The sequence below is a fragment of the Cottoperca gobio genome, chromosome 13 (genome assembly GCF_900634415.1).
Source record: "Cottoperca gobio chromosome 13, fCotGob3.1, whole genome shotgun sequence".
Classification (NCBI taxonomy): Eukaryota; Metazoa; Chordata; class Actinopteri; order Perciformes; family Bovichtidae; genus Cottoperca; species Cottoperca gobio.
The window spans coordinates 10,222,001-10,240,270 of NC_041367.1; the positions used below are offsets into that span (position 1 = coordinate 10,222,001).

Genomic DNA, 18,270 nt, shown 5'->3' on the forward strand with positions numbered 1-18,270 from the left:
ACAAACTTTCTAAACAGGACACTGCACACATGTATCTGCCACTAGAGGCCACTGAACTTGCTGAAGACAGAAGAGTGTGTGTCTTTGTGGCTGCGTGTGTCAGCTGTAGGAGAGACAGAACAACTGGTGCTCAGTATTGACTAGCTTATAAAGTAATGCAGAAAACAACCCGTGATGGAGACTAAATAGACAGACAGGCTGACAAATAGACAGACAGATGACAGAGGTTGATTGATAGCTAGATAGATAAAACAGAGAAAGGCGGAGCAAACAGAGCAGCAGGAAACTGTTCTAATGTGTGAAAATGCCTGCCAGAGAAATAGAAATGTTGCCAGTGATTGGCTGTAGAGTGTTGATCCCCCGAGGAGCTGTTGGTCACACGTGTGAGGCGATCTGTAGCGCAAACACAGGGCTCGGGATGAGTGGATGGTGGGTGCTACCGACTAAGGACAGAGAGTGGAAGTGGGGAAATTGAGATGTGTACATCATGCCTCATTGCTCTCTCCTGGAAGGTGTTCTTCTCTCTTGTTTTAATGTGCATATACTGGCCTACAGTCGTTGTTGGCGTCGTAGACTCTATTTTAACTAAATAAAAAATCTGTGAAATTTGTGTTGATTTGTAAACATTCCGCTTAAACTCCGTTTGTGAGTTTGTGAGTGTGTGTGTGTGTGTGTGTGTGTGTGTGTGTGTGTGTGTGTGTGTGTGTGTGTGGGCAATGAGCCATCTTCCTTATCTCTGCCAAGGCCCTGGCACCTCTAGTGTCTGCCTGGCTGAAGCAGCCCCAACCCGACAGCATGTGGGAGGTGTTAGTCAACAAAACAAACAACACCCCCATCCTGTCCCCTGTCTAACACCTTGCCTCTCTCCATTAACATAACTGGCGGGAGTGCTTTATAATACTTCTGGTTGAAATCATCACATTAGGCCTGATAGCATTACCCTTCTGCTTGACTGGCCCAGTGCCAATATAAAGAGGGGACACGGAGAGAGGCAGACAAGGTTAATAAAGGCGGATGGGCTTCTGTCTGACTCTTTTTACGGGTTGCTTAGGTAAGGTTTTTCTCACACTCAATCCCCTCTTTCATGGAAATCATCCCATCTGAAAGGGCCAAATGTTTTTAAACAGAGGTGTGAAACTCAGTTATTGCTCTCTGTGATGTCATACTGTGTGCGTCTTGTCTGTATCTTGTAATAGTTTAACAACAACTTGTAGTAGATAAGAAAGCACAAATACAGCTATCTGGTGCAGCAGAGTGGTGATTGTTTGTTGGATTTTGGATCAATAACCAGCTCACACAATGCAGCATTGACAGAAAAACAGTCGGGGCAGCAGGGGAAACTGTCAGGCTGAGAGGCAAAATACTATGTACAGTTTGGTACAGCACTTTGAAAAAGTATAAACTTGAGGGATTACAGTTATTACTTCACATCAAGCATCCGGCCGAAATGTGAGATACTAAAGTCCTGGTATTTATATAAAACAGGGATTTTAGAGCAAACTGTGTGAAAGGAGCACACAGCATCAGGTACTGTATTCTGCATTCTGAATATTCTGTGCCATTCACCCACAATAGGACACACCATAACAAGTTAAGAGTCAAGCAGATAGACAGGTGTAATACTTTCATGTTTCATTTCATCTATGTGTGTTTATAGACGAGCATCTACTGGCCACAAAAACCCAAATGCAGAGAGCTGGCTTAATGTGTCCCCCTTCGCTTTTGCAACCATAACTGCTCTGCCGAACACAGCCACACCGCCTGCAGTTTTCATGAAAAGCATGAGAAAAATGCACCACAGAGCCCACCAGTGTCTTTACTGTTGTTGTTGTTGTTGTTGTTGTTGTTACATACTGTAAATGTGCACTGATGGAAATAAGAGACATGACAGTTACTAAAGGATGATCAGGTTATTGGTCATCCTTTGCCTTTTGCTAAATGAAAAGAGGTTAAACCTGGACTGAACTTTACAGGTTACACATTTCAAAATGATGCATGTATGACGTAGGTCATAGCACACATACTGTACATTTAGGTTTTAGGTTTTCAATCAGAGCTAATGTCTGCGCTGGCACATACAGTACTCATGTCCAAAGCACTTCATGCTCCTGGTTCGGTTTGTTTGTTGGTTGTTTGTCAGCAGGATGACGGACGAACTACTGGCCAGAAGGGTGTAGCACGGGCCAAGAAAGAACCCGTAAAATGTTGAAGTTTATCCCAATCACTTGGTGGATACATTCATTATTTTTCAATTATGAAAACAGCCTTGGCCGAGATCTGCGCTCTCCGGGTGCCCTTCTAGTTCTGGATGTTTCTTGTCTCAAGGCTCAAGTCCACGCTGAGACTCAAGACTCTCAACAGTTGAGTTTTGGCAAAAAATGACTTATTTAAATGATTTTTAAACATGTTGTGAGGCACAACTGTTACGTACATGTAGATCTTTGTCTCAGACACAATATCAAGTACTGTTGCACAGTGTTACTGGATACTTTGTTGGCATGGAAACAACAACTTGCTACTTCTTTAAACAGGACTGGCAGATGATATAAATCATTCATACACATTACCTGCGTCTTTGTTTTACTTTCAGTACAGAGTTATCACACACACTGCGACACCAGTCTACAAAAGGGAAACTTAAGCTGCTATGCGACACGTATGAAATATGTTATCTTTATAAATACTCTGAAACCTACAGTTACCCGGGTTCTACCATGAAAGCAAATATAGCCACAGCCAGATTTCTGTATCTTGATCCACATCTCTATCCCTCAGCTTTCCTAGATTTCTGCTTCTTCTGTGCTGATGTTTACCTTTGACCCCTTTCTTTATTCCAATCCAACCTACTGTATATCTTTTTACCTCGGAGATCAACCACAGAGTTTTACTGCTGGTGGCGGCGGCTCAGCCCCACTGGAGCATTTGAAGATGCTGTTGATGGATGAGAGAGTATTGGACAATCACTTCGCCCACACGGATTTTCCCCAGCCACTTTTCTATTTGAAGCAGAGTTCTCGTCTCCAACTGCCTCGCTAAACTCCCGGTCACTGGTTCCCAAAGTGGGGTCCGGGAAATGTCAGTTCTCCATCAGAGGGTTCTCAGTTCTTCAATATTCAGACATTGTTACAATGAGAGAAAGTCTGGGATGGTTTTTGTGAGAATGGATTTTACATCTGTCATTACGAAACAAATTGATTTTCAGATAAAGTCTCTTCAGACAGATATTGGAGCTCTGAGAAATGTTCGATTTGTGGATCCTTGACATGAAGCATTGAAAACTCTAGTATAACCCTTGAGCAATTGACAGAAGGGTCTAAAGAACAAGAGCACCAGTAGTTCTGCCATCCATTTATTACCAGACATCACTCAAAGCTGCTCAAACCCTTCCATCACTTACTTATTTCATTACTGACTACTTTGAGTCCTCGTAATCCTGGTAAATGTGTACCATTTAGAAGAAAGTGTTAAGTACCCTGCCAGGAAACTGGTGTGAAACTGAGGCAAAGAGATTTTGAGGGAGACCAGGCGGTTTCAGAGATTGTGAAAGGTGGTTCAGTGCATAGACTGAAATGCCCTGTGGTGCATGTAGAGTCTTAGTCTTCACTAAACGAAAGAGAACAACAAGACCACTTGTGTAGGAAGCGTGAAATCCCAGCATCCACTGAGGCAATACTGGAGTGACTGGTTTTTGATCAACACCACCCACAAATCCCTGCTGATGTAATAAAAAGTCAATTAGTTAGACAAGACTAAAATATTACTAATTGTTCTTTTATTCCACAAAGAATCAAAACCTCAAATATGAATCTAATTTGTACCAAAGTTACAGAGAAATATCTGTAAAAACCCATTATAGTAGCAGCAGCAGCAGCAAAGCCCAAGCCCACTGACTTGTTTCAACCTAAAGAAAATGTCCATACAAATATGTTTCTTTGTGCCTTCAAAGAGGCAGCCGCAATATGTATTTTTGTCCAACCATGACACTTCTGCTAGCAGAATAATGGGGATTGTTTGCACCAAAAGATGTCAGTTGTCAGTGATAACTTGATAACACTTGCACATGTTCGAGAACATGTGCAAGTGTTATCACGGCTCCCTGCTGTGCGATCCAGCTCGAGTTACCTCTCTGCCATAAAACAACTGCCAAATGCCAAATACTGCCCTACTGAGATCAGGAAGGACTGTGCTTAAGAGCTTTGTGTTCAGCAGTAACAGGTATATTATGGCTATACAGTGTCTATCTAACGTGAAAATGAAGGAACCGGTGCGAGTCACTTCTGAAATACCACACACACTATTTATATGTAAATTCTTTTGAACCAATAGCATGCACTTTATGCTGTAGCAAGGTGGTGCTGATGCTGACGCCGTAGCATTTGATTACTTTGAAGACAGATAATACCAACGTCAGATTTGTAAGATTGGGAGTTACATTACCTGCCTTAGGCCATCCTTGCTGTTCTGCATGATCTTCAGGGCGTAGTTAGACCGCTGACCTTTGCTGTTGAATTCAATGTGGCCTGTTAGACCTTCCAATTCTACCTATCCAACACAGAGACAGCAACATGTTAAAAGACCTCACAAAGAAATACAGCCTGCTCCCTCTATGCAGCACCTATTATAAATATGACTGGAGGCTACATTACCACTACTGGCTCTGGATCAGCTTATTGAAATGTGTCAAATTGAGAATAATAGCATGAAGACGAGGCTGTAATATCGTCAATTTACCACAAAATAGACGAGCCATTAGTCACGTCTTCTTTCTCTGAGAGAGGAAGACAAACAGTCTGATATCCACCACATCACATTTAAGTATTTCGATAGCCCTATCACTTACAGCCATTCTTCCCTAATAGGATAACACATTGTATTCACTGACAGCTCATCTTTATCTCTCCTTCTCTTTTGTCTCTCAGTGTAATGTAGAGACAAGATAAGCTGACCTAGGGGACAGGGAGCATATCTAAAGAAGATGAGAGCACAGACTAAAATATTATCTGTTGTCAGTGAAAATATCTAGGCTCTTATATAATCAATAAATATGCAACATAAGTGAAGCAATTATGAAGATCTCAACATGCTTGGCTATCTGGCATTTCTTTTTATATTGATTCTATTCCCTGCTCTTCTTGTTGTTGCAAGTGAGAGCGTCAGAAAACAGAATTAAAAAGAGATCTTTTCTGTCATTTATATGCGGTAAGTATACCAAGCATGAAGACTGGAAACAGGGAAAACAGCTAGCCTGGTTCAAAGGTAACACAATCCACCGCCCAGCTCCTCTAAAGCTCACTTATTAACATCATGTCTGTTTAATCCGTACAGAACTTTTTAGAAATGATCATTTCTGGTTTGTGCCTTCCTCGAGTGTCTGCTGGTTGCTTGGCAAGCTCATAGTAACAAGACCAGGAGGTAAGTGTGCCTGGCCAAGACATTATTTGGTACAGATGAAAGTAGAAGTACTACTTGGTTAGCTTTTCCCCAACGTTTCCAGTGTTTATGCTAAGCTAAGCTAAAAAACAGCTGGCTGCAGCTTCATATTTACATTACAGACAAGAGAGTGGAATCAATGTTCTCATCTAAGTCAAGTCAGTGCTTGTTAAAACAAAGTATTTATTTATTTTACAGTACATAAAGTGTCTTTGAGAAGAAGCGCAGAATAAGTCTGATGTATTATTATCCTCATTAAGAAAGAAAATAACAACATTTCCCAAAATATAAGAAAGCAGTGGTCAGTCCTGTCGTCTATTTTCATGAGGTCCAGCAGAGGCAATCTTACCATCCTCAGGTAATTCATGAGGCTGGTGCCGTGCTCCCAGATCTTGGAGGACTTGCAGGAGAGCTGAGTGGCACCAACATTCTGGCTGCGGTTCAACTCCTGGACCGCAGCCAACCACCGCGTATACCGCATCAAAGAGCAGAGCTGAGGAGAGCTGCAGAGAGAGAGAGAGAGAGAGAGAGAGAGAGAGAGGAGAGAGAGAGAGAGAGAGAGAGAGAGAGAGGAGAGAGAGGAGAGAGGAAGAGAGGAGAGAGAGAGGACGAAGAGAGAGAGAGAGAAGAGAATAGAGAGAGAGAGGAAGAGAGAGAGAGAGAGAGAAGAGAGAGAGAGAAGAGCCTCATTCCTCTCTCTCGAGAAGAGATAGAGACTCGCAGAGAGGATCTAGGTAAGAGAGATCTTCTCTTCTCGCCGGCTCTCTCTTCTCTCTCCCCTCTCTCTCTCCTCTCCTCTCTCTCTCTCTCTCTCTCTCTTCTACATCTCTCCTCTCTCACTCTCTCTCTCTCTCCTCTCTCTCTCTCTCCTCTCTCTCTCCTCTCTCTCTCTCTCTCTCTCCTCTCGCTCTCTCTCTCCTCTCTCTTCCTCTCTCTTTCCGCTCTCTCTCTACGTCTCTCAGCTCTCTCTGCTCTCGCTCTTCCCAGCTCATTCTCTTTCTCCCTCTCCTCTCCGTCCTCTCTCCTCGTCTTCTCCTCTCTCTCTCTCTTCCTCTAGCCCCTCTCTCTCTTCCGCTCTCTCTCTCTCTCTCTCTCTCCTCTCTGCTCTCGCTTCTTTTCCGCTCGTCTCTCGTCTCTCTCTCTACGGCCTCTCGATCGATCGTCATCTCTTCTCCTCTCCGATCTCTCGAGCAGGCAGAGATATCGATCTCTCTGTTGCAAAGAGCGCGAGAGAGCGCATCTCTCTCTCTCTCTCTTCTCCTTTCCTCTGCGTCTCTCCCAGCTCTATCTCCTTCCCTCTCTCTTCCTCTCTCTCTCTTTCTTCTCTATCTTTCCTTTCCTATATCTCAATTCTGAGAGGTGCTAGGGAGTCGTTTCTCCTCGCTTGGTTCCTATCGCGCTCTTTGCTCCGCTCTCTTTTTTCTCTCATCTTTTTCTCGCCTTCCTCCGCTTTTGCGCCTTTTCTCCGCCTTTGAGTGAGCCTCTCGTCTGGCATCGCTTTAGGAATAGCTCTTCGTCCTGTGCCTTAGAGAGGATGAGAAGAGTAGAGGAGAGAGAGAGAGCGAGAGAAGGTGAATACATTATGCATTCACACCCACACACAGACACACACACACACACACACACACACACAAAAACTCAAAGCACTCAAACTGCAAGTGTTACATGTCAGTGGTTAACGGTCAGCGAGGGGTTAACCCATCCCTGGAGTGGCAGTGAGATTATTCCATTAGATCATTAGAAAGACTCTGATCTGCTGACAGCGTTGAAAACCATCTCTCTCTACGTCTCTCGGAGAGACGCTGTCCTTCCTCCTCTTATCCCCAGTGAAGCTGGCACACCCTGACCATTCCAATTACCGCCTGCCTCTCTCAGTGAGGGCCAGAAAACAGTGAGAGAGGCAGCCTTTCCCTCTCATCACCCCTGTACAAACAGCATCTTCGTCACTACCACTGCATCCTGCTATGCACATGTTATTAAAATGCATGATGCCCCGCATTAGAGGCCAGAGCGGAGTCTGAGATTCAGTGCGGTAATGGAAATAGAGATGAATTGGCCCTGATGTTTAGTGGATATTGATACAGGGAGGGATTGTGACACATCATTTTGGACCAAAGAAAACTATAGGCAATTTAACTGCAAACCTGTGATGTATTACAACCTTGAATTGGTTAACATAATTGAATTGGCTAACATAATTGGTGGATTGCACATTATAAGCAATATGTTGTAGACAAACAGGCACAGATGGGAATAATGTCTTGGTGGTTGTTGAGTCAGCATTAAAAAGAGAAAGGCAAAGTGTTATAGTGTTTCTGATTATATATTACATTCCACTCGCATTTAATCATATTGAAGCTAATAGCGCCGTGGCATCTAATCATCTTCATTTCATACTGAAAACTATCACTCTCTGTAGTAGTAGTTACACAATACCTCTGGATCTTTCGTACATGTTGTTTGTGTGTCTTAGAGTACATTTAGGACGGGGGAACATTTGCTTGTATGGGCAAAGTTGATGAAAACAGGGTTTTTTATAACATGAACCCCTTTGTGTCAGCTGATAGGCAGAATCATAGTGACAATTGTACTGAATAGAGCCTGATAACAAAAACACATGACAAAGGTTTGCATGCTTCACAAGCCATTGTGCATCAGCAAATGACAACTCTTCACTAATATAGACACGCTATTGTGTTAGGTCTCACAATCCAAATATGTAAATACTCAGGGGAAGCTTTGTGGTCTTTAATCTACCTCACAGATGTTAATATAATTTGTTATTATTTTTTGTTTTATCAGAATCAGAATCAGAAATCCTTTATTAGTCCCACGGCGGGGACATTTACCTTGTTACACCAAAGGAACAAGAAAGTAACAATTAAATAGACTTAAATACCGTAACAATAGTATAAGTACAGAGTCGTTGAATAAAAGTTGAAAGAGTGAATATTGCACGTTATGTGAATATTATAGTTTTTCATAAACATACTGCCAGTGATCTGTTGAAGTCTTTAGTAGCTCCTCTGTCACAGGTGTGCTGTATTCCTGTGCCAACAGCAGGCCCGTTTTACAAAAAATTATCTTTCATCCTTTGATTTCGTTTGATGTTCTCTAACAAAAATACAGTCACGTCTTGTGTATCTACTGAAATATTAGTCTCATAAAGAGAAGGACTATCTGTGTGGTTATTTTCCTTGATGCTTATTTGAGAATATAAAAATCTTCCCTCAATTGCCAGACATTTAAAGTCAGCATTATTTATCCTCCACTAGCTATAAAAGTGTTTCTCCTATAAATCTGTGCTACATTTCCCCATGATCAGTTGGCATGGCGCACTTCTTTATCTTTGAATACATTGAATGTCTCAGCTCTACATGTAAAGAGGTCACTCTATTAATTTGTTGTACGTATGAGCCCCACAGTTACATTTCCTCCAGACCTAATTACAGTTAATGAAAAGACAGCATATTATCTATGTGCATGTCTAAATGAGTTCCTTCATCAGCCTTTATTCTCTCTAGTTATTAACTAATTAGTCACAAGACCTAATTGCAGCAGGCTCAGGAGTATCCGAGTGACCTGCTGTGAGCAAAACACATTTGTTCATGATGTGTTCAAACTATTTTCCACCTGTTTCACCACCCAGCTTGTATGAAGCAGAGGGGGGTGATGGGTGCGCATTTATTTCTCTTTTTAATTCTCTTAACTGTATCAGAGAGAAAGAGAGAGAGGGAGTCATTAATAGACTTTTCTGAATTTCTGGTTCCTAATGAAGCCCTTAAGAAGATTTGTGAAAGGCTGTTTTTTGCACTCAGATATATTTTTTATAGTTATTTCTAAATATTCACTTTCACATTTTAATTACTTTGAAGAAGTTGAGCTCAAACATTTAACTTCACATGTATGAGTATAATTATGTAGAGATTTTACCTAGTTTCATTTACTGCCATTATTATTATAATTATTTTTGTATAATTATACATTACATAAAGATATATAAAATTATAGTGGGTTAGTTTCACAACTGATAATGATGGAAAAGAACATTTTAATATTGATGGTATTGATAGTTAAATATTGATTCATATACTGTATATAATTCCGTCCACTATTGACATGTAAGACACAATACAGTAAGATTTTCTTTACTGTACCCCAAAAGCAGGAATTTAATCTAACAGCTGTTGAAGTTATTCTTGTTACTCAAATGCCGTTTTTTATGAGTGACAGTTCTGGAAAAATGGGTGACAGAGTTTAGCCTTGAGAGGGATTATTGGGGAGTGAGATAACACTCATAAATTGTGGTCCCGTAAACAAGCAATCACTCATCATGTTCATGCAGTTCATTTACGACATTTTATTTGCTGAATAGGTTTTTGAAAAATTGTGATACGCCTATCTCATAAAATAAGCATGACAGCGTTATGCTGAGAATACAAAATGTGCAAGCATGAGGGCCACGTCTGTCTAGCATGGTTGATTCAAATGTAAAAAAAACCCAACGGATGAGCCAGCATGAGACAAGTGATCTACCTCTTTAAGTTTCTTAAAATACAAACATGCAACAGTTCATTCATATGTAATGTGATCAAGGCTGTTTTCAAGTCAGTCATTTAAATATGCAGGGCATGATATCATTTATATGATTTAAGGGGGGGGGAAGGTGGGGTGGTGGTGCAGTGAAAGTAAGCTTCACTTTTGCTTTGCATTTCCTCTGAAGCAAATTTAACAAGGAGCACGCATTTATAAAAGTAATAAGGAAGGTGGCAAACGCTGCTAATGAGCTGTCTGGGAAACAACAACTGCCTACAGCAACACATACAACAACAACAGTTACCTGGATAACCCTGTGTATTTCAGAGGCGTCTCAGTGACTTGAGTGTGTTGGAGGGTGACTTTAAAATAGCAGTACACTGGAAGAGTGATACCTCTGAAGACCCTGTTTGGACTTGGTGAGGGAATAAATAAAAAGGCTTCATCCATTATTCTCGCATGAGTAACTCTGGTCTCCTCTGCTTGTGTGTGAGATCATGTATGTGTGTGTTGTGGATACTCACTGGGGTGCCAGCGAAGGGTGCATGGTCACAGTTCTCTTGCCAGGAGCGGTTTAGGCTTAGCACAAAATCCTGGAAGAAGGGATGAGTTTTGTTGAAGACTGAAAAACCAACTATGTTGACATGTTGGTCCACCACGTCGTCCAGTCGGAGTAAAGAGAATTCCTGCAGGGCAAAACGAGAGACAGAGTATTGGGTGAATCCATTTGATTCTGATGGGAGCTGTCATATTCTGCCATGATCTGCCATAATCTAATACTAAACAACACCAAATGATACATCGAGTCATTGTCAAGGTAAAAAGGGCATGTGTTAATCAAATATGTTTACATCCGATTTAATCCGCCTCAGTAAGTATTCATCAACTCCCATTATTCCGGCTGATTGACATGAGAAAGCTACAGCGATTTGTTCAATCCCATCATTTAGCTATGCATCACTGCACAGAACCATGCATTTTGCACTGGTCATACACTGTGCTTGACATACAAGGCCATTGTATGAATACTGGATTGCAATGCTAAGGGGATAGAATTAGAGACGGACGGACAGAAAGAGCCTGAGACAGACTGGAGACCGGAAATGGGGAAATAAAATTGAGATAAAAATGCATGGCATATTAAAACGCTCCAGGTTAAGAGGAGAGGAAAATACAGGTATTAGTTATTTGTCTCTAGGGACAACCTGTTTTTTCTCCACCTGGGCAGCAGCAGACAAGGGACAGGCGGACATAAAGATGAGGAGGAGTAGGAAGGAGGGGAAGGGGTGGTGTGTGCGGGGAAGGACGTTTCCTGAAGGTTAATAGAGGTGTCAGAACCTAGTACCCCCCTCAGGTGGCAGCCTTCGCCTGGCAGCCTGTTGTGCCATCTAGCTTATGACAGCCAGACCATGCCCAGTCTACCTGTCTGTCACCAAGGCCAGGGACTCTAAAGATTAGAGGGGTTGGAGGGGATGGTGAGGTGTGGGAGGGGATGGTGAGGTGTGGGAGTAAAGAGGAGGCAGGTGACACTGGGGGTTGTAAAATAAATACGCGGAGCAGAGAGCATTGGGAGAACAACCATGGATACGTGCATATACTGTATATGGTTGGAAAGACAAGTAGAAGAGAAGTTAGAGGTCTGAATAAATGAAAGGAACCAAACTTGGTGGGAAAACAATTATCTTTCACTTGAAAACTATGCTCAAAGCCTACTTCCATTAGACCTCCTGCCATGTAGAAACCCAAGGTGTGTGTGTGTGTGGTACCGGCTTTAAAGATTCGGCCAACATTTTTAAAACAACCAAAAACACGTATTTTAGTCAGCCAAAGGGAAGTCTTGACTCTGTTCTGGAGATATCAAAGCTTACAAAGTCTGAAGAAAGGCTATGCCGCAACAGAAAAATGAAAAGGAGAAAAATTGCCTTTTTCATCTGTAAGAGGAAAATGGATAAGAGGGGATTAGGCAAATCAGATAATGGACGTTCAAACAAAAAAAGTGAAAAGGTCAGTGAATTAAATAACTGATAAGCAGATAGGTGGAAAAAGCTCTCAGACCAAGAGGAGCATGAGTCACTCCACTGTGAAGAAATCAGTGTGTGACTGCACTGATACAGACTCAGAGCAGAGCAGGGCAGGAGGAAGCAGTAGATATTGATTTTGAGTGGGAGGCCTATTATCCCCAATGCCAACCTCTCAGATACCTGGAAATCCCAAATGTCTAGCTTTTAAACATGCAGCGGAGCACCTCGGCTGCATGTTTTAAACAAACAACTTTGGTAAACTTTGCAGAAAAATATTGATTCAAGGTAAGTGTGGAGATGGTTAAGATGAGCATGTGGAAGGATATATGTGAGATATGTGAATGATACCTGTCTACAGCAGGAATGATTTGTGTGGTATCTCTGCAAGTGGTGTGCTGTTATAAACAAAACAAATAATGCATATTTGTGCTCTGCATCTTTCCAGACAAAAAATGTCTTCGCCTATAAGAATTCTTTTCCGATTTCTCTCCTGGTCCATTTGGAAATCTACTGCCTTTAAGGAGAATGAGAGGAGGCGAATATGTGATTAGTCACTATTATCGCCCCAACTCCACCTGCTGATTACGTTTTCCTCCAACAAAAGGTGCAGTCACAAAGGATTTCGCTTCCCTTTCATTTCTAGTAGGAAATAGTGGGAGGCATTTGCCTCCCACCAAAAAACCAGCAGAAACCAGCAGAAACCAGCAGAAACCAACCCCTCAAGCTGCGATAGCTAAAGCAGTTGGTTTTTGCTGCTGTTCTGGAATAACAGCTTTTTCTTTTTTAACTGTGTCTAATTTGCTTCAATGTCCCTTTAGTGTGTTATTTCTTTTTTCTTTTCTCTATCATTTCTTCTCATCTCTAGATTTTTTTTTTATATACAGGTTTAGTTTCTCGATGGATGTTATATTTGACAAAATATTGATAATTGAAAAGTAACTATCTGGACATTTGTGTGTTGTTGAAAATCAAATACACACATTTGGATAAAGAAAAAGAGAGAGTGCAAAAGCGAGTAGTTTTGATACACTACTTATGATGATGATATGAGGAAAAAAAAGAACTGATATAACACCTCTGAACAGAATATGTATTGCCTAATTAGTGGAATTGGAGGGGCTGCTAGCTGCTCTTATAATGAATGGTCTGATGGTCGTGTTAGAGAAGAGGCCATCTGTAACTATTCTACTCTAGTCAGTGAAATTGATTCACTTGGCAATTAACTCACTTGATTTTGCACTATACTTTTGAATAAAGACAATATAAATAAGAAGTCCAGACGTTCTAAGAGAAGGATGACTTGTTCATCAGCAGAGCTAGAGGAACACTTCATCCCTGTCTTCATTTCAAACACCTATGTGATCAGATCAGGAGAAAATTCCAATTTGACAATATCCTTTGACAATTTAAATTCCAGTGCCTGACATAAACCACATTGGCTTTTCTCTCGTCTTCTTGTATCTTTAGTTATCCCTTGTGGGGCCTCATAAGCCTTTTGGGACTGGCCATATAATTACTGGCTAAGTGTACTTTAATAGATCATTAGAGGCAGAGCTGTGCAAACGAGCCTATCATTAAGCATGCCCCTCAAGGGTGCCTGTATGTATGCATGTGCATACGCACAAACACAAACTGGAGAGTGCATGTGCACACCCACACACAGGAATATTAAATCTCTATAATTGAGCAACACACACAAATACTAACTATAGACCAAGGTCACCAAAATATCTTGAGGCTATGTCTGAAGAAAACTAATGTGATGCATTTGTAGGCTTCTAAGGGCACAGACACTGACACACGCACTTTTTAAATTTAACTTCACACACATACACAGCCGGACACAAACACAGACTAAATCCCTCAACATGAGCAATTATGCTCTCTTGCATACAAAACAGGTTGTGTGAAATGGAAGGTTTTTAACAGAGGACAGTTGGTTCCCAGCAGTGGGAGAATCAAAAAGCAGAGTTGGAGGATAGAAGAGAGCAGTGGAGAAACCAACTGTCCAACCAACTGGGGTGAAACGGGTGGAGGAGCAGAATGATGATAAGGAGGACGGAGAGAAAGAGAAATATAAGATGAATCAATGGAGAGAGAAGGAGTTGAGAGATTAGTTAGCAAAACTGAGAGTTTAAAAAGCAGTAGGGGAGAAAGAAAGAGCGACAGAGCGAAGATGAGAGGGTGCGTGAGGGTGGTAGAGCGCATGGGATTGACAGCCTGGCCGAGGGCTCCCGACACTGGCTGTCACCTGGAGATCAATCAGCAGCCGGGACCCGAGCCAACCAACGAAAAACTGTTGCTTCACCTCCTCAATTCTTGTCCTTCTTCTTCTGAAAACCTCCGTATCAGGAAGTCTCTGTCTTATCTATTCTTCCTTTGTTATTCCCTCAATGTCTCTTAAAGTTCAAGTTCAAGTTCTTTATTCTTATCATGTGCGCAACAATTACAGAGAAAATGAAAAATCATGCAGGTGGAGTAAAAGCAAAATCTGAATCTAAGACATATGATATAGTGCTTAAATATGAAATATAAAGTATAAATAAAGTATACAGTACTTTAGACAGTATTAAAAATGAATAAAATGAAAAAAATGTAGTCCTATTGTTGGAGATGGGGGCGTGTCTTTCTCGCTGTTGCTTCCTGAAGTCCACAATCAGCTCCTTAGCTTTGCTGACGTTGAGATGGAGGTTATTGTCATGGCACCCTCTCTGTAGGCCCATCACTTGTTGTTTCGTCAGCAAACTTGATGATGTTATTGCCACAGGGAGTACAGGAGAAGGCCGGGCACACGGCCAAGAGGGGCTCGGATGAGATGGAGAATGTAAGTAACGCCTTTCCGCATAGCCTGGGGCCTGCCCCGTCAGGAAGCTCAGGATCCAGTCATAGAGGGTGGAGTTGAGCCTTAGGTCTCTGTGCTTGCTGACGAGCTTGGAGAGCACAGTGGTGCTGAATACTGAACTATAGTCTATGAACAGCATTCTCACATATGTTTTCCTCTGATCCAGTGTGGAGAGCTAAGGTGATGGAATTGCCTGCAGGTCTGGGTCCAGTGAGTCAGAGAGGGCAGGAGGTGATGAAGGTTTTGACTTTATGATGGTGGAGGTGAGTGCTAATGGGCAGTAATCATTCAGAGCTTTGGTCTTTTTTGAGCCTGGGACAATGGTGACCTTTCTGAAACATGTGGGAAGCTGGAGCAGTGAGTATGGAGCAGTCAAATATCTCGACCAGGGATGTCATGAGGTCCAGGTGCCATGGATTACTCCTTTTGAAAGATTTAGAATCATCTGCCCTTGAAGTTTTTTAGTGGGCAGGGGTCCTCTGCCTTTTATATACTTCCTGGAAAGGAGTTTAAACATGGTCGAGCTTGTTACCTCCACATGTAGCACAGCTGACGTGTTGACGGTATCTTGGCAGGGTGCCGTTGTTAAAACCCCCGGCAACAATTAAAGCAGACTCAGGCCGTTACTTTTATAGGTATATTCTTTAATTATTTAAAAATGCTATATCCTTTTCAGTCTTTTCTCTTACTTTTTTCACACAATGTATAATTCAGGCATGCACTCATGTACACTCACTGACAGAAATGCCTGAATGTGTGACCACTTGGTGTTTGTTATGATGTAGTCAGTTTGAGCAGTGAATAATGAGATCCCAGGAGGGCTGGTGCTGCTGATAGTAGGATACCCTGTCATGAACCATACCTACACATCCTTTACCTTTCCACACACATGCACAGACACATTTCTCTACAGTGGTGCAAGCCTCTATAAATCCAGATAACAGGATGTCCAAAATTAAGCAAAAACCTCTTTAGATCAAGCAGCCTCTTTCAGCTCTTCTCTGTGTGCATTGATCTCATCTCCTTAAATAGGATAGAAATGCTGAGATTATAGAAATTCCCTCTGTTTCAAGGACATCCACTAAATCAGACTGTATCTCTGCTACATGCATTGTTCAACATCCTATAAGTGAAACACTGCTATCTCAACCAGAGATGTTCTTATGATAGATGAGCCTTTCAGATGCAAGTTAGAGGGGTATATGAAGTTTTGTAATATGCATGCATGCTGTGCGGGGAATGCTGCTTCATACCGTCACTTTTTTCACATTGTGAATATAAAAACACTCAGTATTTCAATGAGTTTGAGTCATCTGACAGTTTGTCTGTTTGAAGAACTTTGACAGTGGATTTAAAATGAATGAAGTTTGCTGAAGTTGAGAACATAGTGGTGGTGTAAAAGAACACTGTAATAATGTCAAATGAGTCATGACAATAAATTAAAGTTGCATTGAATCATTGGCATAACTTTTACATAAATTAAAGGGGTGTTAAGGACTGTTGCACAGATAAATGTGTTTTTGGTTAAAAGAAATTCATTTGGAGTCGTGTTTTTGTCAAGATGATGAATGTAAGTGAAATTTCCACTCTACTTCTAGCTCTGTTTTTAGTGTCCACTAACTCCAGAGAACAAATTCTCTTTATAACTTTGTAGCTGCTAAAGGCTACACAATGTTCTCCAGCTAGTTGCTAACTGTGTCCATCTAACTGTCTGGCGGGCAGGTAGCATATAGTGGTTCTATCTGAGGATTTGCTGCTGTTGGACACATGGCTGATAAAAAGTGTTGGGACTGAACTCTTGAACTTCAATAGTAAAGCAGAGGGCCATAAAACCCAAACAATGAGCTGAAAGATGCGAAAAAGCTTTGTAGATGTGAAAGCAACTGCAGAGTTGGGTGATAATTCTTTGTGGCTTCGGCACTATGAATGACCCCTTTCACATCACACAGTCATTATGTAGTCCTCCGATCCATTGTTAATATAACATGTGATTAGTTCAGCTTTAAAGAGACATGGCCATGTTGCATTTCATTGGGTTGCTGTATCCTCAGATGGTAAAGCCATTGTCTTCTGTTCTGTAAAATGTGCCCCAGATAAAGACAGAGCCGTCAGGGGTGATAATCACTATTGACAATTTGAAAAAGAAAGAAAAATCATCTCTACTTCTTATCTGGCATAGCAGCCCTGTGGAAGAACAGAGACTTCGGCAGCATATATGATTGAGTAACATTTCTGTATATTGCATATTGATTTTCCTAATGGTAAAGTACTAATTAATGGTGCCCCTCCTGTTATACTAGGGGAAGGGTTTAACAGGATAAAACTTTTAGGCCTCAGGGGCCTCTGGAATGAAATCCATTTCTAGTGGCACGCTGATTATTCTCTAATAGCTGGAATGTTCATGCAGTGTTTTTGGCAATAAGTCATTTCATGCTTGTATCAATTGCCACGTAAATTCAGTCTGAGCTCTAAAGCCTCCTGCAGCCTCTTAATTACAATGTTCTCAGTGAGCGTGGGTTGGGAGGAGAGGAGGAAGAGAGAGGGGGCATTACCAAATGTCATGCCTACAGATCTGTTATGAACCTGGGATGTAATAGCAAAATTGGATGAATGATTTACTGAAATTAAACACAATATTCTACTGCAGCCGGACATGAAAACTGTAATTGCATTAGTACTTCCTTGTACTGTACAGAGATGGATTGTACCCAAGTCATCTCTCTTGCGTACGTCACTACTCTGTCACTTACATCATTGCCAGTGGCCAGCTAGGTTCATTCACTCCACGATGACCATGACATAACGCGCCATATATCTTAGCGCAACATGCCGGGGTGCACACATTAGCATTATTTGAAAGCATTTAAAAGCTGGATGCATCAAACAAATCTGGCAACATTCCTACAGAGTGTTGGAAATAAAAGATCCATTTTATTACAATATTCATAGAATTACATCTGACCTGCAACAGTAACAGCCTATTTATGAAGCAGACACCTTATGCCCAGAATAATTCTAGATCTGGTGGAGGCCAAAAACACCATGAATATTGCATACATTAGCATATGTTTGGAATCTGAAACAGTTTTTCTTTTCCAGTAAACTATTAATTCAAATCCCAGCGGAATTTTATGGAGGAACACAACAGCTGAAAGCACAGAACGCTAAGGACATTTAAAAAAGCTTTCAAAGTAAAAGAAAACATCTTACTTATGAATACTTATTTTCATAGAAAAGCTTTGAATTGTATTTTGTTGGGAAACAGAAAATGGTTCTTGGACCTCTAAGGCTGCAGAGTCGGCGAAGGGGTGGACGAGTGGGCGGCTGAAATACTGACACAGAAAAACGGAAAGGAATAATTGAGAAGAGTCTCCATCAAAACTCTGCTCATCTCAGTGAAGCTCTGTATGTTACACATCAATCACCTGAGCATTTCCTATC

General features: G+C 41.5%; 1 protein-coding gene across 1 annotated transcript in view; it reads right to left on the minus strand.

Annotated features, from left to right (window-relative positions):
- The window catches only part of grik4 (glutamate receptor, ionotropic, kainate 4), a 272,241-nt gene that overhangs the window by 42,621 nt on the left and 211,350 nt on the right, over positions 1–18,270 (minus strand). The window contains 4 exon segments of the mRNA XM_029446271.1: positions 4,438–4,542; positions 5,780–5,890; positions 5,892–5,933; positions 10,491–10,652. Of these exon segments, the coding sequence (XP_029302131.1) occupies positions 4,438–4,542; positions 5,780–5,890; positions 5,892–5,933; positions 10,491–10,652 (420 nt within the window).